The 21,384-nt window shown below is 39.9% G+C and overlaps 1 protein-coding gene across 1 annotated transcript in view; it reads right to left on the bottom strand.

Moving 5' to 3' along the window:
• Window positions 1-21,384, bottom strand: part of LOC117546495 (cGMP-dependent protein kinase 2) — a 64,262-nt gene that overhangs the window by 17,451 nt on the left and 25,427 nt on the right. The window contains exons 2-9 of the mRNA XM_034216741.1: window positions 17,380-17,745; window positions 14,165-14,331; window positions 13,596-13,709; window positions 12,460-12,565; window positions 11,680-11,743; window positions 11,495-11,572; window positions 10,922-11,016; window positions 9,968-10,036 (exon numbers count right to left, since the gene is read on the bottom strand). Of these exons, the coding sequence (XP_034072632.1) occupies window positions 9,968-10,036; window positions 10,922-11,016; window positions 11,495-11,572; window positions 11,680-11,743; window positions 12,460-12,565; window positions 13,596-13,709; window positions 14,165-14,331; window positions 17,380-17,745 (1,059 nt within the window). The remainder of the gene's footprint in view (window positions 1-9,967; window positions 10,037-10,921; window positions 11,017-11,494; window positions 11,573-11,679; window positions 11,744-12,459; window positions 12,566-13,595; window positions 13,710-14,164; window positions 14,332-17,379; window positions 17,746-21,384) is intronic.

The raw sequence follows: 21,384 nt of genomic DNA, 5'->3' as shown, positions 1-21,384 counted from the left end.
CACTTTATCATCTCCAACCCGGCGACTTCGTGCTGGTCAAGGATTTCCGGAGAAAGAGTTGGAAATCCAATCGTTGGCAAGGTCCATACCAGGTGCTTCTGGTCACCCAGACAGCGGTAAAGGTCGCCGAGAGAACTACGTGGGTCCACGCCAGTCACTGCAAGGTCGTAGTCACAGGAAAGGGGAAACAGAAGTAGATGACAACAAGTGATGTGTCCTAGTCACCAACAGATGACAACAAGTGATGTGTCCTAGTCACCAACAGATGACAACAAGTGATGTGTCCTAGTCACCAACAGATGACAACAAGTGACGTGTCCTAGTCACCAACAGATGTAGATGACAACAAGTGATGTGTCCTAATCACCAACTTGCACCACACTTGCACTACATACACTAAAACACACTACACACAAGGTATCACGAGCGAGTGCCAGCTGAGCGGTTCCATATGCCTCTGGTTCCTCGTTTGTGTTATCAATGTGCGAAGTCTGTCACAAAATCGACCGAGGGAATACACACACACCCCATGGAGCATTCCCACCTCGTGATGACGGCTCGCCTGGGAAAACGACAACGCAACCGTGAGCAATACTACTGGAGAGCCTGGACAATCACAAAATGGTTCCTCTGCATACTTGCCATGATAGTTGTGTTAGGACTAGTTCTATATTTTATGTATTCATGGTCAGCACACAGCAGGTCAGCCAAAATCGAGGTATCTAAGAGGTACATGGGGAAAGCAGGGCGAACCACATGGGAAGAGGGGCTGATCAAGACAGGGATTGGTAACATTACTCTAAGGGATGGGGAAGATAGCACAGTGCAGTTAGACCCGTGCGACTACATGCATTGCTCCGACCCTAAGAAACTGGGGTGGGCGGACGCCTACATATGCTATGTCGAAGGCAGTTTTGGTCAAACCGCCAATCACTGCTCGGGGGGCTGGGCTTTTGTTTTATGGACCACCGCATACACCGATTTGGGTTATACCCTATGGGACGACAAAACAAACATCAAAGGGAGATTGTCTATCTCCAAAGTCAATTCATCGAGCCCCGTTGTCCTGTTGCAACTACAGGCTGCCCAGATATCAGACGGGGGTTATTATGTTGTATGTATGTATGTATCCGGCACCGACCCGTGTGGCACATTTTACATAGACATCGCGCCCAAAACTCAGACCCCCAAAAAGGATAAACCGCCTTTGACACAAACATTGACATCCATAGGTACATCTACACTTCTAAAACGTAACCTATACATAGGCAATAACGACCATAACAACATTGATGTGGTTCAGACCAGTAATGGGAACACCGGTAACGTTTGGTGGCACACTCTGAGATCATTCTTGCAGGCCGCAGGACAAAATGGTTCATGTTATGCATGCACCCTTTTTCCCCAGGACTCATCAATGTCAGTGCCAGTTCGTCCGCGCTCTCTGACCCAGGTTGAACACCTCTGTGCGTTTATGGCTCTGACAAGGCCCATCAAGGGGGAAGACCGCGTAACCGAGTGGCGTTATGCCAGGCAGCTTCCTCCACCATGCAGTAATAAGTCTAACTCCCTTTTGCGTGCATATACGGTTGATACCACATACGCAAAGTACCAACCGGTCAGCCATGTGCACCCCAGCCATTTGAGAGGGATGAAACACAGCATTTGTATCCAGAGAGTATACCACAAAACGTCTCTTACACCACCTTATTTTTCCCTAGGTACTACTACTGGTTGTACTCGTATCCTACAGAATACGTGCAGTTACGGTGTTTACAATAGCTCGTATTGCATATTCAGTGTCCCTGAAAGAATCCTTTCTAACGTAGCATTCCCTGATGTTAACCATACTTCCCTCCAACTGGCCTGGCCCAGTGATGCTGGGTTTAGCGCGCCACAAGATTACGTTTGGTTGTGCGGCGACAAGCTCTATCAGATGCTGGCTCCCCTCTGGATAGGTACATGCACTCTAGTGGATTTGAATCCAGCAGTCACGGTCCTCACGTCCTTAATGTACACGACACATCATTACCCAGAGTTCCAACACCCCGACCACCACAAGGTAAAAAGAGAGCTGACGTCCACTGGAGTTAAATTCTTTGGTGGCTTGTTTCCATGGTGGGGTACAGTAAACAATGCCCATAAGATAGATACCTTACACGTTCGATTAGAGAACCTCACTTACGAGACGACGCAAGGCTTCCAGGCATTGCCCCCATTCATAATAGTCTCTAGGAATATGCTCATGCAGCACCAATTTGCTCTTGACCTTTTGTTCGCCTCAAAGGGTGGCCTGTGTCATGTGATCGGTGACTCCTGTTGCACTTACATTCCCGACGCCACCAAGAACATCACTGACACCGTGCTGCATCTTAACAACTTGTTAGCCGACATGAAAGCGGATGACATATCCAACGCAGGCGGCTGGGACTGGTGGGCCTGGCTTACATCGGGGGGGGTGGCAAGCATGGCTGGCTAGGATAGTTACACCCCTGATAATCATTTTCGGCCTAGTAATCAGTTGTACCTGTTTGATTATCCCAATACTGAAGAAAGGCTTTTCCAGCCTGGTATCTTTAGCTTTCGTTCAGTATACTGCTATTCCATTACAAGACAATCCTTTGCGCCACAGTGAGATAGACCAGCTAGAATCAGAAGAGTCTGATTCCGACACTACAATATAATCAATATAATCATGTGAATCGAGTGTACTCTCCTCTTATGCTTACATTATATTGGAGTCTGTCCTCCACAAAAACAGCCAGTTTTCTATGATATATTTGTGATGTGTTTACTTAAACCAGCGATGGAGTGTATTCATTGATGTGTTATATCAGTCTATCCTGTCATTTGTTTTTTTTAATTGATCAAGTATGATCAAAAGGGGAGAATGTAGTGGACATTTTTATTATATCCTATATGTTCAAAGTAACCAAATACTTCTCATTTGGTTAGATGTGCTGTTTGCCTCTTGTTACTCTACTTCAAGGCGACAGCTGCTATTATGACTCACACATAGTCACAGGAGAACTTGCCTTTCCTGAGATCTACAGCTCAAGGACATGTGTCTAATAACAATGTGACCGTGTGAAGACAGATTTCTGACCTTCCCACCCTTTCCTCAATATAAGCTTTGTTACCATATTAAACTGCGCACACTCGCGCTATACTCTGTGAGACCTGTGTCTATATTTTATTGTATCTGATGTTTGTTCGAATAAACATCACCAGAAAGACAACTCTGTCTGATTCACCATTTATTTGTTTTCTGACTTGTACTCTACAGTATTGGGGTTTTTAGATTTCCATAACAGTACATGCAATACTATCTATAAAAACAGTATTACTTTTAACTGGTTTGCAGCCACATAACTTATACAGAATACACTACTTTAAATTATTTTAGTACAAATGCACTGAATGGAAAAGCACAGCACGCTGTCGCACAAGCGCAGGCTACTAACTGTCATGGGTTTGACTTTTTCTTTTAGAATAATTAGTGTGAATGCTGTTTACAGCATTCCACTATAGTACTTAAAATCTTTATTCTTCTCCTTAAACTTATTTCAGCCAATACTTTGGCACTCCATAACTTCAGCTTATTTTCAGCTACAGAAACCATTCAAATATGAAACTATTCAGCCTGTTCAGGAATCGATGGGAAACCTTCAACTGTTTCAAAATATGTTATACTTTTTGAAATATTCAGCTTTTTAAACTCTTTTTTTAAACATTGAAGTCAATGGGAGATGCCTTCAAATCCTGTTTTCCTACACCTTGCGCCAAATGCTACTACTTCCACATACTTTCAGCTAGACACTTCATTCCAACTTTCAAATGATCACAATATCTTCAGCTATTCAATTCCTATTCAGATTTTTGATATCTTTTAAACTTTTTGAGATATTGAATTTAGTTTGGAGCTTGGTAGAGAGGCCTTTTCAGATTTTAACATTAGAGTGGATGGAGCAGCTCGTTAAGTCGAGAGTGCTTTGATCTCAAAACAGAGTGCAGCAGTGCCTGAAATTCTCCCCCCAAAATATTTTAAACTTGCCATAATTCCCAAACCCTACACTCCTCAGACATATTTTTTCATGAAAAACGTAGGAAAACCTCTCCTAGGTTGGAAAATAAAAAACAATTAAGAAAAAAAATTAAACAAAATGCCTCTTGAGGGCATGAAGAGAGAAAAAGTCCAGCTAGCTCCCAATATATTCCCATGTTAAATTGTTCTGGATCTTTCTTCAGAGCAGAGAGAAGTACACTTTAGACAAACTGCTCCCATCTCCACATTTTAGACACAAAACCAAAACCAAAAACATATTTCAGTTCATTGGGGTTCCCTGATGCTCACGGTCTGGCCATTTTTTGATAAGAGCCATAGTTTTTGAACAGGTGGCAAAATTGTCAGATATAATCCCCAATGCATTCTTATGGGACTCAGTGCTGCAGTTGGTTGTCATGGTGTTGCTGGGCAGATTGGAGCCACACACACACGTGAGTCACATCATCCAATCAGAGCAGACACCATGGAACCCTTTGATCTCTGGGTTTACACACACACAGGTGTTTGTAAACATTCAATCACTACTACTTGCATTTAATATCTTTATTTAACTCCTTCAGCCTAATTTCAGCTGCAGGAACCATTCAAATAGCAAACTATTCAGCCTTTTCAACACATGATGGGAAACTTTCAACTTTTTCAAAATATGTTATACTTTTTAAAATATTCAGCTTTTTAAAGTCTTTTTTTAACATGGAAGTTATTGCAATGCATTTGAGCTGTAACAATTAACACACACACACACACACACACACACACACACACACACACACACACACACAGACAGACAGACAGACAGACAGACAGACAGACAGACAGACAGACAGACAGACAGACAGACAGACAGACAGACAGACAGACAGACAGACAGACAGACAGACAGACAGACAAGCTCCAGGATGCTATTGGCTACAACAGCAGTCTGGGCTGCTCCCCCCAGCCCCGGCGCCCCCACAGCCCCCCCCGCTTCAGTGTCATCAACCAGGCCCCCAGCCGCTTCCACAGGGTGGCTGTGGAGGTGCACCGCCGCCTCAGAGCCAAAGAGGGCGTTTCTGCAGAGCCTACCTCAGAAAAATTCTGCGGGGGGTTCAGAGCAGCTCACACCCCCACAGTAAAGTCTGTCCGCAAAGACTCACAGTAAGTTAACGGGATACTCCACACATTAACATTAACTTTTAGAGTGGTAAACATATTCCCTCTGAAACCTTCAAATCAAACCCAAAATCAGCCCACCGGGAGTACAAATATCTACATTTTCTAGTTAAAACTGACTTTTGGGATCCTGAAAATGTCATGTGGAATCAGCATCCTCAATCATCCCCAAAACCACTCAGAAATTGTCCAAATCGGCCAATCATTATTGTCTACATAAGATATAATACTATTTGCTATCAACAACACCCTAAAGTCTATACGACTCTACCTAGCACCTGGATTTTTGTTTTACTAAGACCACAAATCATATTCCCTGGTGTGTAGAAAAACAGCTACTAAGTCTATAGAAAATGTCTTACAAAATCATTACTGATGATAAATCTAGAAAAGTATTTATTACGTCATCAACAAGCTTTTACTACAAAAATGGTGTCGAACTTCACATGTGTGCTAACAGTCCAGCCATGAAGACATCTACGGGAACGTTTTGAGATTTCTTCAAATGCTGTTGCCATGGCAACACAGTGCTCACCATGAAACACGGTTTTCTCATAACTTCAGTGAAAATACTCGAAATGGCCCCAAACTTCACAGGTTTGGTAACGATGCAGCCATCAACACATCTAAGAGTATTATGGGGTGTCATCAAATGCTGTTGGCATGGCGACAGATCATTCACCATAAAGTTAGTTCAAAAGTTTACAGTCAAAATATTCTGCTGCTTTCCCAAGCCTTTTTACTTTCTTTTCTCATCTTAATACAAATTCATTCACTACTACTTACATCTGATATTTAACTCCATCAGCCTATTTTCAGCTGCAGAACCCATTCAACCATTATATTATTCAGCTATTTCAGGACATCAAGGCTATACATGTTGTTGTTTATACCTTTTTTTAAACCTTTTCTTTGAAATATTAAGCTTTTTCTGCATTTTTGTAGCTAAAAGCAGCTACCATTCAGCTAATAACATATTCAGCTTTTTCTGCATTTTCAGCTAAATTCAGCCATAAATGTTCACAGTTTACAGCATTCGCACACATTTTCTGCAGGAAATGCATTTTCTAGTTCTTATTTAGTTTGCTTGTTTGTGTTCTGTTGTAACTGATGTCCTTTCTGAGCCTGCTCTCCCATGATCCTGCTCTTCTGTCAACCCGGTATCACGGCAAGACGTGAACATGTGACAATTTACCATGCTGGGAGACGTGAAGATGTCACGATTTCTTCCCTTCAAACGTGACAGTTACATGGTATTGTTAACATGGCCCAACCAGTGGAGATATACCCAGAAATGCCAAGCAAATGCTACCCTAACGGTCGGTTGTTATTGTCAATATTAATATAATAATGATTTATTTTTTAATAGTCACACTCGATTTCGCCGATTTTCTTGTTGCCCCAGCTGGTCGACACCTCTTTTAGCAGAAACAAAGACTACATTAATGTATTAAATCGATGTTAATCCATGTGTGTGGATGTGGAATTACGAATGACGTTGTGCGATTGCGTTGCCAGGCAACAGCTTCGGTTCATCTTTAATTTCATAGTTCATAGTTTAATTTACAAACTCTTCAACTAGAACCGTAGTTATATTTAAAAACATTTTAGAAGGCCTCACGAAATACTTCAATGTACATTTAAATTTAAATGTGAAGGAATGTGTGTATAACAAAATACATCCGTCATTAACAATACCGGAAACAGACGTAGGCAAGATCCTCAGCTCGGTGATTCGATGGTTCATCTACAACCTTTATGCACGTTGGGAAATGGTGTTTATGTGATGTGAAATCCGAAAACATTTTTTAAAAATAAAATAATACTTTATTCCGAGTGTGCTTGCTTTTCTCTTTGAAAGTCATCACATAACGGCATTGTAATACACGGTTCGGCTGCATTACATATTACATATCTGCCGTAGTTCTGTATTTATAGAGTCCTGATGAGAAGACTTCTAGACAAACATGAGGAACTGAAAACGTGACGTGGATCATAAATATATCAGCAATTAAACAACATCTTACATTTATTTTCACACAATACGTCTCCTTGCAGTATCAACACTAATTTGGCTGACTTTTATATTTGATCCAATTGGTAGATAGGCTGTATTTACACTATAACGGTGCGCAGCTGATAGAAACTGACTAACGGTTAAATGGTTAAAGCATGTTATTGAATTGTATTATTTGATTGCTATTGTGGCCAGCCTAAGGCACACCTGTGCAATAAGCATGCTGTCTAATCAGCATCTTGATATGCCACACCTGTGAGGTGGGATGGATTATCTCGGCAAAGGAGAAGTGCTCACTATCACAGATTTTTTCAGATTTGTGAACAATATTTGAGAGAAATTGTTATTTTGTGTATATAGAAAATGTTTTAGATCTTTGAGTTCATCTCATGAAAAATGGGAGCAAAAACAAAAGTGTTGCGTTTATATTTTTGTTCAGTGTATGTGAACATTATGAGATGGACAGCCAGAGAGAATAAATGAAAAACAGTTGTGAAATATTATATGACAAAACAAGTCAAGGCTCCTCCTCCTCTGGCTGGCTTCATCAGCCTAAAGTCCACCTCAACCAGGGTTACTAGAGGTGCGGCTAGGGGAGACTGCACCATCCCATTTAGGAAAAGCGCATTCAGCCAGGCTGTCTTTTCATTCCACGCATCCCATCAATGGAATTCAATACCACAACCAATAAGAGAATCCTCATCCTACTACACATTCAAGCAGTGTTAAAAAGTGGCTCATTAATAATCAACAGTGTCAGCACTGATGTGTGGGTGTAGGTGTGTGTATGAGTGATTTGTAAAACATCACAGACAGAAAGGTATATCCGTCATTTAACAGTAAGTTATTGAAATTATGAATCCATAGATGTGTCTCCCATCACCCAAAACCCCTGACTATTCTCTCAACTCAGTATTTACATTCTTATATTCAAAGAAAATCAGTAATATCTTTAAAAACTACAAGTAATTTTATATCAGCTGGGCACCGTTATGGTACACAGCTGTGTAAATCTACTAATTGGATGAAATATAAAAGTCAGCCGAATTAGTGTTGATACTGCAAGGAGACGTATTGTGTGAAGAGAAATTGAAGATGTTGTTTAATTGCTGATATATTTATGATCCACGTCACGTTTTCAGTTTTGGTGGCAGTTCTTTCTGTTTGTCTAGAAGTCTTCTCATCAGGGCTCTATAAATAGAGAACTACGGCAGATATGTAATATTTAATGCAGCCGAACCGTGTATTACAATGCCGTTATGTCATGACTTTCAAAGAGAAAAGCAAGCACACTCGGAATAAAGTATTATTTAAAAAAAAAAAATCGGATTTCACATCGCATAAACACCATTTCCCAACGTGCATTGCGGCTAAACCATCGAATCACCAAGCTGAGGATCTTGCCTACGTCTGTTTCCGGTTTAGTTTATGACGGATGTATTTTGTTATACACATTCCTTCACATTTAAATTTAAATTTACATTAAAGTATTTCGTGAGGCCTTCTAACATGTTTTTAAATATAACTACGGTTGTAGTTGAAGAGTTTGTAAATTAACATGAACCCAAGTTGTTGCCTGGCAAGGCAATCGCACAATGTCACGTCCGTTAATTCCACATCCACACACATGGATTAACATCGATTTAATACGTTAATGTAGCCTTTGTTTCTGCTCAAAGAGGTGTCGACCAGCTGGGGCAACAAGAAAATCGGCGAAATCGAGTGTGACTAGTAAAAATAAATTATTATTATATTAATATTGACAATAACAACTGACCGTCGGGGTAGCATTTGCTTGGCATTTCCGGGTATATCTCCACCGTGTAACTGTCACGTTTGAAGGGACGAAATCGTGACATCTTCACGTCTCCCAGCATGGTAAATCATCACATGTTCACGTCTTGCCGTGATACCGGGTTGCTTCTGTCAGTAGATCCACTCACCTGCTCCCCATTCCCTGATCAGCTCCTTCCTATCTATACCAGAGCATTTACTTGCTGCCAGATTGTCTTTGAGCCATGAGCCTGAGCTTTCCTTTGTCTTGTACCATATTCTGCCAGTGCCTGTGTTTTTAACCATTGCCTGTTTTCCCTGGACAATGCTTTATGTTCAAAGTTCAAGGTTCGAGGCTTTTATTAGTCATACGTACATAGCTACAGTGTAGTTATGACGATGAAAATCTTAGGTCACAGGCTCCTCCAACAGTGCAACACATTCAAAAAAGCCTTACCCATTACCTAATTTGCCTGCCTGGGATTTTTGTATCATTGGTCTACTTTTGTAGTGATTTTTGTAAGACTGAGCATTTGCACCTGCCCTTGTGGTGTTATGCATTCGGTTTTTTTCCTTGAACTGTTGGAGTAGCACTGTATAATTACATCTGTTAGTTCATGTGGATGACAGAAAACTAAGGGCTGTGCTCTGGGATTTGACTGCAGCGTTTGTTGTCATGTCTCTTATTGCCAAATGTAATGTCAAGGTTTTTCATAGAACATAAGGATCTCGCTGACAGTTTACCCAGGGTTGGTTATAACCTTCCATACTCCTCTATCCATCTTCAGTAATAACTGGTTGCAGCAATGAAAGAGTAAACAGAAGTAACAAAACACAGATGAGGATATATTACTGCTCTTTACACTCTCATCTATCATATATTAAAATGGCCTTTAATATAAGCTTTGGTTCCAGCTGTACACAATAACATATCAGGTAAACATCTTGTATGTACTCACTCTCTGTCCACCACCAGGCAGTGTGTGTCGTTCTCATTGCAGATAATGTTGGCTGAGCGAACATCCTCACTGTAAACAAACGCAACACAACACACATGAACACATTCTGTGGAGCACCCCTCTGACATGCCTTAGATCTCTGATCAGATGAGCAGTCTCCTCTGTTTGTTTACCCATAGTCAACCCAGACACAAGGAACTGGCCCAAACTGCTCTCTACAGTGGAGTTACTTAAAGCAGCCTTCTTATCTTCATGGGTTCACTGGTTAATTGGTAATATTATAACACGCAGTGTTGGAAGAAGTATTTAGATAATTAACTTAAGTAAAAGTACAAATATGATGGCCTTAAAATGTTCCATTACAAGTAAAAGTCCTGATTTCAAAATATTACTTAAATTAGTACTCATTCTACACAATGACCCATTTCAGAATAATATCAAAATACAGAAGTATTATCAGCTAAATGTAGTTCAAGAATCAAAAGTAATAAGTGTACGACAACGATCTCTTCAAATTATTATATATTATGGTTATTATGTTATCCTGTTGTATCCATATAAGAGCATTTTAGTGTTGAAGTTATACCATATCAGCAGATCATGTGTTTTAATATGTACAAAGTAACTTGGAGTGTTGTAATAAATGTAGTCGAGTAAAAAAAGTACTTAAGTAAAATACTTGAGTTAAAATACTTTGTTATTTTCCACCGCTGCAAACCGCTCACTACAGTGGACAGGTAGGATACTCAAAAGTAGTGTTATTATCTTCATGGGTTTCACTGGTCAACTGGTAATGTGTTAACAAGTGAGCATTGATGGCTGCCAGAAGAACACGGAGCATGAGCTTCAGAGAGTTGGTGCTCACTGAATACCATGTGATGTGAGCTTTGAGGGTCTGTAATATATCTTGGTTTTTACAGTTTTGCAGTTCTGTGTCCTCAGTCCTGTCTGTACCTGATCAGAGCTTTTTCTCCAAAGTAATCTCCAACTCCCAACGTCTTGATTTGCTGTGGTTCAGCCAGCCCCTCTGTGCTCTGAGTGACTATCACCTACAGAGAGAACTGAACTGAGACAATCATTATTTTCTAATGGGAGTCAGTCAGTATACAAGCTGTAGAGGCAATATACAGTATATGGGACCTAATATTCAGCTTAAATCATACATAATCATTCATAACTGGATATTTGGCATTAAACATATATGATTTCCTATACTTGAGAATCATATTATACATGCAAAGCTAAATACGTCAATCATATGTCATATAGCATCAAGGTGAGTTATGAGCAGCTATGAATCTTAAGGGTAACACTGTATTGATTTCCAGATGTTTCGTCATTTGAATTGCCCTCTGCGTATTGCAACTACTGCAGAAAAATCAGCTCCGGATAAATAAAATGATATATATATTATCATGATAACATTTAATTTATTTGCTTCAAGGCAAATTAATCGTGCAAATGAACTTGAATAAATCAAATACTGAGGCTTTAGGACAGTTTGACAGTCTTGTGCAGATATCTCACCTCTCCTTTTGCAATAATAAAGAAAGTGTTCCCTTCTTCACCCTCTCGAATGATATACTCCCCTTTTTCAAAATAGTCCTGAAAAGACAGAAGGTCAGTCATTCTCTTTAAATCAGAAACAGACACTGTATGGAACTTGATAAAATGTAGAAATATGCTAAAAAACGTCAGTGTGAAATACTCACCACTTCAAGACAATCCACAACCTTGGCCAGCTTCTCCTCAGGCAGTCCTCGGAGAAGGGACACACTGACAGAGACACAAATACACACTTTTTTTAATGGATGTTGGCATTTATCATATACAGTAAACTGCAAAATAATAGAAATTTAGGAAATGTTACAATGCACTTAATTGTCTGCCACTAAAAATGGTCTTTAAGGCTTTGTATTTGGTATATCATGCAGGATTTTGATGATTTAATAATGATAGCATTTAGACTCAATGTCTTCATTATGAAATTAAGACATTTTAATTTTACCAGCCACTATAGCACTGCTGGTATTTTTTTCACCTAGAGCGTCTGAGCAAAAGTCAGTCTTAAACCTGTACAGGTGTGCAGTGGTGGAAAGTAACTAAGTACATTTACTCAAGTACTTCAGTACACATTTAAGGTACTTGCACTTTACCTGAGTATCTCAGTATATGCTACTTTATACTTCTACTCCTCTACATTTTGGAAGCAAATGTTTTACTTTTCACTCCGCTTCATTAATTTTAGAGATGTATTTACTAATTACTTTATACATTCAGATTTTGACAAACATTACTCAGGTAAGCATTTTAAAATAAGATGTTTGGTATGGATAAAACTATCGTGCATTATATTTAATTTACCTAAATAACTTAAAGTGGGGTTAACACAACATTTATTGGCAGCACATTCTTCTAATATTTGAAGATTTGCTGCTTTTGCTTTAAAATATTAACAAATGTGGGGGGGGGGGGGCACAGAGCTGGGTTACCTGCACAGGAAGCTGAAGTACTCGTCATGGCGCGCCTGTGTGCTCTGCATCATGATGGTCTGGAAAGTCTGCCGGTCCAGAGCCCAAATGTGAGACTGGGACACAGCTGGAGGAGAATCAACCATTCATTTGATCTGCTTACCATATCAGTTGCTTATATATTTGATTACTATTTATTTATTTTGTATTTGTATGCTGTATTCAGTCCAACAACATGCTGCAGATGTACTGGAATGACTATTATGTTCATGTTGGGGGATTGTTTTCTGTATTTCTGAGCCAGACAAGAACACTGGCATTGTTTCATGTTCTGGAACATTTTGTAGACATGTTTTCTGAATAGAGCTAGCTGTTTTCTCATGCATTCTCATTCTCATTTATCATGTCTGCACACAAACACAGGCAGAACATTCCAACTAAACTTTGTTTAACTACTTCTTTAAGATTATGTGTGCAACTATTAAAAACAAAATGAGGATTAATCCTTAAATAGATTTCAGACAGCTAACCTTCAGGTATCTTTGATCGGCTGCATTTGATATATATAATATAACACCAAACATTTTATAGCAACATTTATTTTGTTATAATTTCTCCAGGTGCCAAAGTAATATTTATATTGTGATATTTAACAAGAACAAATCAAAAGCTAAGCTAAGATAAAGACAATTCAACTATCAAGTCATAATTTCAAGTCATAATTAAAGCAATTAATTATTCAATAGATGTTATTAAGGCCTAATTTAAATATAAATTAATGTATTCAAATTCAAGCTGATGAGTGAAAGGATTATCATTTAACACACTGCAGGCCCCATGTTTACCTAAAATGTTTGTGTTGCATTGTGAAAAATAATTGTGTCTTTCCATCAAATGTTAATTCAAACATATTGGGTGTACAGTTAAAGCTTATAAGCATGATAACATTATCATATCTGTGGAGTTGGTGACACATGGATGAGCAGGTTTGAGGTATATTTAATAACTCCCTGTGAGATGGAGGTGTCTTAAATGATATGGATATGGTTGTGAACACACACGCCATAGCATACACAGTGAAGCACCAGGGAGTGCGATCCCAGAGGAGACACACATAAAGGACCAGCACTTATTTAAAGAATGGCTGCTCCCCTCACCTTTGACCGTGGCTGTTCTCTTACAGTTGTACAGTATGGCCAGCTCTCCAAATGCAGTTCCAGGACGCATCTCCCCCAGCAGCTTTCCATTCTGGAAGACCTCCAGCAGGCCATCTGCACGGAGCAAACACACTTTACAGTTCCACTCATCTGAAATCCTAATATCTGTTGGATACAGATGTTAGGATGGCCGGCCTTTCATTATTCCTGTCATCCCTACCTTTCTATCATCCCTAACTTTCTATCATCCCTAACTTTCTATCATCCCTACCTTTCTATCATCCCTAACTTTCTATCATCCCTACCTTTCTATCATCCCTAACTTTCTATCATCCCTACCTTTCTATCATCCCTAACTTTCTATCATCCCTACCTTTCTATCATCCCTAACTTTCTATCATCCCTACCTTTCTATCATCCCTACCTTTCTACCATCCCTACCTTTCTATCATCCCTACCTTTCTATCATCCCTACCTTTCTATCATCCCTATCAACTGTCCAGCAAAGTCTCTTTAATGTGAAATGGGCCAGTGTTAGTTGCATCAGATCCATGCTCTGCAGAGCTTACCTGCCAGGACATAGAGGTAGTTTCCAGGCTCCCCCTCCTGGATGACCAGCTGTCCCTTGGTGTAAACCTTCTCGTACATGCAGTCCACCATCTCCCTCATGTGCTGCGGCTCCAGCTTCTTCAGAAAGTCATTGTTCATGATGGCTCTGTTGATGAGTTTCTTGGTTCTGGAATTCAGGAAGAAGCAGCGATAACCACATTCTAATGTTAGTGATCCATACCAATATCACATCATACATTTACCTCAGGGGTTTAAGAACCTTTGCAGCATACAAAAGTCCTCTAAATATGAAGACCTCACGTAGGATGCTAGCTATGTTTTTGTTGTTATCCTGTTAGCTGCCAACCAATAAAGGCGGTCACCTATGGTCTTTTCCGTATGCGACGTCAAGGAAAGCCACAGTAAGCACCAGTGGCGGCGCTAGGGGGTGGCTATTTGGGCTCAAGCCCCGGATGTTTTCTGAAAAGCCCCAGATGTTTCACTTAAAACATTTTTTTAACGTCTCGGGAGTAATGTGCAGTACCGGAGTCCACCAGAGAGGCAGCCGCTGCGGGACATTAGCCTGCGTACTGCGTAGTACAAAGTTATTGTCATTGAAGCAGCCGGCGCCACAAGCTGCAGCAGCAGCAGTATCAGCAGCTGACAACAATGTCATCACCAGCAGTCAAGAAATGGATGATGTTTCAGGTTTGTGAATCTAATGGTGATATCTGCACTCTGGCTGACTGAGTAAGAAGTGAAAAAGAGTGATGTAACGTTAATGTTATAGCTAGTAAACATGGAGTAACCACACTAAGTATATCCTTATATGTTAGTATGTATACAGAACATGACTAACAATTATCCTAAGATGTAACGTTAACCCTTCATACCTCAGTCTACTTTTAAGACACTAAAATAACGTATTCCAATTTTTATTTTGTTTTCGCGCGTGGAATTATACCGGCTCTCGTTTCAGTACACATAACAACGGAACCATAGCAACGGAACTGACAGGCAACGGAACTGACAGGCAACGGAACTGACAGGCAACCCTCTGAATCCGATTGGCTGTGACTGCATCCACTCAGAGTGTCCGATTCAGAAACGTGACTCTTACACTCTTTACGTCACAATCAAGAATGGTTGATGAGAATAGATCTATAAAACGAAGAGCAATGCGCCAGAATCAAGGTGAGACTATCCGCATCCTTTAAAACGCACATTCGTTTCACCGAAATAAGTAAACGACTGTATTTGAGTGAGTTAAGGCATTAGTTTGCTCCATTAAGGTGTTAATGAATAAGTGTTCTCCAGTGCCTTTTGTCCGCTTTAAGGTATTATTAAGGTAGGGTTAATCTAGCTCTCAAAGTGCACCAGATTGATGCTCCCCCCCCCAACAACTCATGGGCTAAGCCCCGGATCTCCTACAATCCTAAATCCGCCACTGGTAAGCACGCAGTAAGCTTGGCTCAGTGTTGCTGTTTTCACTGGAAGCAGCAGAGAGCAAACAATATAGGTTGCTTTCCTTCAGTTCATCAGTTTATTTTGCATACAAAACAGCCAATGATGTGATCAACAGCTAATGAACACGTAGCTTCAAGATTTGACCTAGCTGGCACACAACAGAGACATATGAAAACCAATTTATTAAAACACATGTCGCTATATATATATGTAATATTTTGTATTATATTCTGCTGTATTACCCTCTATATTATGTAAGGGCTGACTTCTGTAAAATAGTTCTGCTATTCATTTATTTGCACACCTTCATGGTTCATACACAGGAGAGGATTCTGTATTAGACACAGCACTAAGTTTGCTAGATGACATGCATCCAAAGGGTTTCAGGTTTCCATAGACGATTCTCAAAAATGATTAGCCCAAATGGAGGACCCCAGCAAAATCACTTATGTCATGTTTTGCTTGATTTGGTCAGATACATTTCCCCTGCCCAGAGTCCCATATGACATAGACATAGGCGTGATAGGGCCACTAAAGAACATTTTGACAGTGGGGCAGGATCATTTGAAAATGTGATTGTCAGAAGCATTGCTGTATTACTGTGAAACTACATTCTAGTTTTAATTCTAAAGTGATGTCTTCACGTTAGTCCAGGATGCATGTTATAAGCTCAACCATGCCACTGCCCATTATAGGTTATACCTTTATATGCTAGCATATTATTTATTTATTTACAAAAGCAAATGTGATCTAAATAGTAATGTATAATTATGTGTTGGTTTCACCAGACGTGTTTGCTACAATAAAATATTGCAAATATGGGTCCTGGTTCCAAGCCACTGCATTAATGTGTGCATTTTTTATTTATTCAGCAGATTTCCCTGAGTGGGTGTTTTTGTGCGTCTCTGATTAGCACATCACACAGATGATGTGCGGTGCGTTCAGTGGACATGAGAGTCTGAATGGATCTGAGAGCAGCAGGCAGCGGAGGTTGAGTAATTGAAGCTCATAATGACCCAGATCCTGCATCTAGATTCAGTGGCCCTTTGTTCCCCTCCATGTCTTTCTATTATCCTGCCAAGGTAATACAGCCTTTCAGATGTGTGTGTGTGTGTGTGTGTGTGTGTGTGTGTGTGTGTGTGTGTGTGTGTGTGTGTGTGTGTGTGTGTGTGTGTGTGTGTGTGTGTGTGTGTGTGTGTGTGTGTGTGTGTGTGTGTGTGTGTGTGTTGTGTGTGGTGTGTGTGTGTGGGGGGGGGGTTAAGCACACTCTGCTACCAAAGGTCTTCTGTTTTGGTCGATCACATTTAAATGACAACGACACCGTTTTTGTAGTAAAAGCTTGTTGATGACGTAATAAATACTTTTCTAGATTTATCATCAGTAATGATTTTGTAAGACATTTTCTATAGACTTAGTAGCTGTTTTTCTACACACCAGGGAATATGATTTTTGGTCTTAGTAAAACAAAAATCCAGGTGCTAGGTAGAGTCGTATAGACTTTAGGGTGTTGTTGATAGCAAATAGTATTATATCTTATGTAGACAATAATGATTGGCCGATTTGGACAATTTCTGAGTGGTTTTGGGGATGATTGAGGATGCTGATTCCACATGACATTTTCAGGATCCCAAAAGTCAGTTTTAACTAGAAAATGTAGATATTTGTACTCCCGGTGGGCTGATTTTGGGTTTGATTTGAAGCTTTCAGAGGGAATATGTTTACCACTCTAAAAGTTAATGTTAATGTGTGGAGTGTCCCGTTAACTTACTGTGAGTCTTTGCGGACAGACTTTACTGTGGGGGTGTGAGCTGCTCTGAACCCCCCGCAGAATTTTTCTGAGGTAGGCTCTGCAGAAACGCCCTCTTTGGCTCTGAGGCGGCGGTGCACCTCCACAGCCACCCTGTGGAAGCGGCTGGGGGCCTGGTTGATGACACTGAAGCGGGGGGGGCTGTGGGGGCGCCGGGGCTGGGGGGAGCAGCCCAGACTGCTGTTGTAGCCAATAGCATCCTGGAGCTTGTCCACCTGGGAGACCTTGGCCTCCAGCTCACTCTGGAGATACTGCAGCTGAAGCTCCTGGGCCCGGAACTCCTGATCCCGACGGGCCAGCTCCTCTTCCAGCTGGGTGATCCGCAGCCTGAAGAGCAATATTAGTTTCATCACTGAATATAAAACCACACTACTGCACACCGACTCAGTCTACACTACAAACATAGAGCAGACAACGTCTGAAATGCTTAGCTGGACCGGGGGGGGGGAATGACTATACATTTAACCTGTTTAGCCCTGAGCCTGTTTTTCAGGTCTCAGGCTCGAAAATGACATTCCCAGAACAAATGACCATATCTTCCCTTCTAAAAGGGTTAAATTAATAATCTTTTTTTTTCTCAAAGTAATGATAAACCTGTGAGTTGGATGTAGAAAAGTCAGAATCAATATAGATGTTTTTTATTTTAAAGAAAATTCAGATTGAACATGGTAAAAAACTGTAAATTATAGTGTCCGTCCAAACATTCTTTTTTACTTATAGTGAAAACTACCCTTGGATGATGGTAAGGTAGACTAAAAGCTTTAGGAATCCAAAATACAACATATAATAAGTACCCTGTATCAAGATTGATGCAAAACAAGTGACATTTGACCTTTTTAGATAGGTTTAGCAAAAAAAACTCAGAGGTGATTTGGGTGGAAATGGGGGTTTTATCGTTTCTCTGGAACCCATTGGTCGATTTTGGTGATTGACATCTCTTTCTGACCGTTAGAGCCAATAGAATTGAAGGGGAATTTCCCCACACACACACATGGTAAAAAAAAAGGTGGGGGCTTTGCGCATGCAGGTTTGCATCAAAGTGAACCTATCTCTCGCTCTGACATCTGGAAACGGAAAAGCAGGTTTATTGCTTATGGATTATCAGAAATCATTTCAAAGGGACACAGACACATTGGATTAACCTATGGATTAACTGCAGCAGCGTTTTTATCATTGTAATGCCATTGAAGACCACTTTTGATCAGACAACGACACAGGTAAGCCATGTTAGCGTTTTTAGCTACCTAGTTCCACATGTTTTGATGTTTATAAAGTTGCAAGTTCTTATTATATAGTGATAATGTATGTACCCATCGATTCTGTGTCATCTCACGATGCGAATCGATGTGTTGGATGTGCAGAAAGGATAAATAATAAGGTGTTGGTGCAGTAATCTGTTAGCATTTTTCGCTCGTTGCTAATTCAGAGACTCAGCGTTAGCATTGTGGGTTTTTTTTTTGGAAAAATAAATAAAAATGATCAGTTAGATGAGTTTCTTCCCGTTATATGGATATAAAACATTCATAGTTTATTAAATGTTAAGATGCCCTCAGACACTGTTTCCTGCAAGATGTTGCAGGAGGGCCCCGGTACCGGGGTCTCTCGTGCTTAACAGGTTAATACACATCGTAAAATGTGCTACAAGTTGGAGAAGCATCCGTAAGGAAGAATTGTATTCATTTTGAAATGAACTATTTTTTTTTGACATTTCCTAAGCATTAACTAGAAGTTGGTAAGTAGTAATTCTTGAGAATTAATCAAGTTGTTTTTGAAGGTAAAGCTAATCAAACCTGAACCATATTATTGAATGGTTTTATAACAATGATTAAATGATTGATAAACAACACATTTTGCTGTTAGTTTGGATCGAAGTCTTGGTTATAAAGGGAACAGATGTTGTAATGTAATATAATGAAATATGGGACATTTCCAGTAAAGCAAAGACCAATGACATCCCACCGAGGGCTCAATGATTAATCACACAAAAAACGTGTACTAGCCACATTGGTCCATAGGGCAAAACGTAGTATGTTCACAAAAACATCCTCTCAAATTGTTACATGGCTAGGATTCTTTCTTTCAGCCTGTCCTCCTACAAAAAATGACCAAATAGGTCGATTGTTCAGCAGCTTAACACGACCCAGAGTAAAGTGTAGCACCTCTAGTGGTCGTGTAAGAAACAACATGCTCCCGTTGATTGCAAACGCTCCGGAGATTCTTTTATTCACAAATAACCCTCTCTGGAAAATCCTAAATTGTGCAATAGTTTGGCCATTAAAATGCTTTTTGATTAGATTTCTAGCGATAAGTGTATATTGTACTTTTATAATCTACGTCCAGTGGATGTGGAGGATCTATAGTTTGATAGATATTACGAAGATGATTTCAGGTCTCACCCAACCCAGTCTCAAGGCATTTCGTGTTCACCAACACGATTTTTAATCTATTGATTCGTGTTCACCAACACGATTTGCCCCTTTTTTTCGTGTTGCACAGCACGATTTTAAAAGCAATGTATTTCTACTGCCTGCAGCACGTCTTTTTCTCCGGTCGGGTCGTGGGAGACCGGAAGCTGTGTGGTTCATAAAAACATGTTCTTACTCAATATCAAGCCACAATTATTGCTTTTATTTTAAATCGTATAATTTCTGACTTTTGTTGCCGTCTGTGAGGAAAATAAATGGGGCTCAGAGCCTCAGAATACGGAAATCTGTATTTTTAAATCTTTTTTTCCTTCTAATTCGTTATTCTTTTCAAAATAACACACTGTTATTTACTCACCAATAACACACAATTACCCTTGCTTTTATTTATTGGTTTAATTCCATAATCTCGGGCTTTTTTGGCGTCCGTCAGGAACTGAATTTCAAAATAAAAATAACCGGAAACAGACGTAGGCCTATAAGGGACATTTCGAGCATCATTGCGATTGTCAACATTTCTGAGTTTAGGATGGCCGAAGACAATACACTACCCATAATCCCCAGCTATAGTTTAAGACTACAGTCCCCGTAAGGTTACGCAGAGCGTCAAACAGCTGTGTGAAATGGAACGAAACCACGCCAGACTATCCAAAACTGGAATCGAACGCCCCCCCAGAACTACACATGCTGGCTATTGTGTTTCGCAAAATGTTCTATGGGACGTCTCTACTGAACGTTTTCGTTTTTCCCACAATTAGAAGTTGCCAGTATTAAACACATTGGTGTTATCAAATGTAAAACATATAAGTAATAAATGGGTGAAAATCGCTTGTGTCCATAATGCGCAGCATTAATACCCACATGACAGCTCATTGTTACTTTATAATTCTACTCCACTACAATTCAGAGGTTAACCTGGTATTTTTACTCCACTGCATTTATTTGAGTTACTTTGCAGATTCTGATTAATGATGTGAAATATAAACAACCCTTAAATCAGACTTTAGTTACACCTGAGTAAAATTCAGGTAAGGTGATTGTCAAGTGCCAACAATCAGGAGAGATATTTGATAGTTGGTGCTTGAGAAGACTAAACATGTATCTGCAATTGACATGAATGGAAACGAGTAATAAAGTATATTCATTACTCGTTATTCTCTACTAATAGTTAATTAAAGACTGTATATTATGGCTATTTTGCACATCCCTTTCTAGATTTTCAAAGGTTTATTGACATATCATCACAACTACGGTGTAGTTATGCAATGAATGAAACACTTGGGTCACAGGTTCCTCAACAGTGCATTACAAGACATCTATCAATATGTGTGTACCTCCACCATTAAACTGTCATATTCTGCACATTTCTTATTCTATCTACATACATAAGAGTATAATTCATGTGTATAATATCAGTTAAAATAAGTGCTTCAACATAGTTAACATTGCAGGAAAGCAATATATTAGACGTTACGTACTTTGTCAGGCTTAATATTTATCTGTAGATAGATACCCCCAAAGTTGTTTTCTTATTTAAAAGAAG

The sequence above is a fragment of the Gymnodraco acuticeps genome, unplaced genomic scaffold (assembly GCF_902827175.1).
Source record: "Gymnodraco acuticeps unplaced genomic scaffold, fGymAcu1.1, whole genome shotgun sequence".
In the NCBI taxonomy this organism is placed as follows: Eukaryota; Metazoa; Chordata; class Actinopteri; order Perciformes; family Bathydraconidae; genus Gymnodraco; species Gymnodraco acuticeps.
Note: the sequence above shows the minus strand (reverse complement) of the source record. Positions and strands in the feature narration are given on the sequence as shown.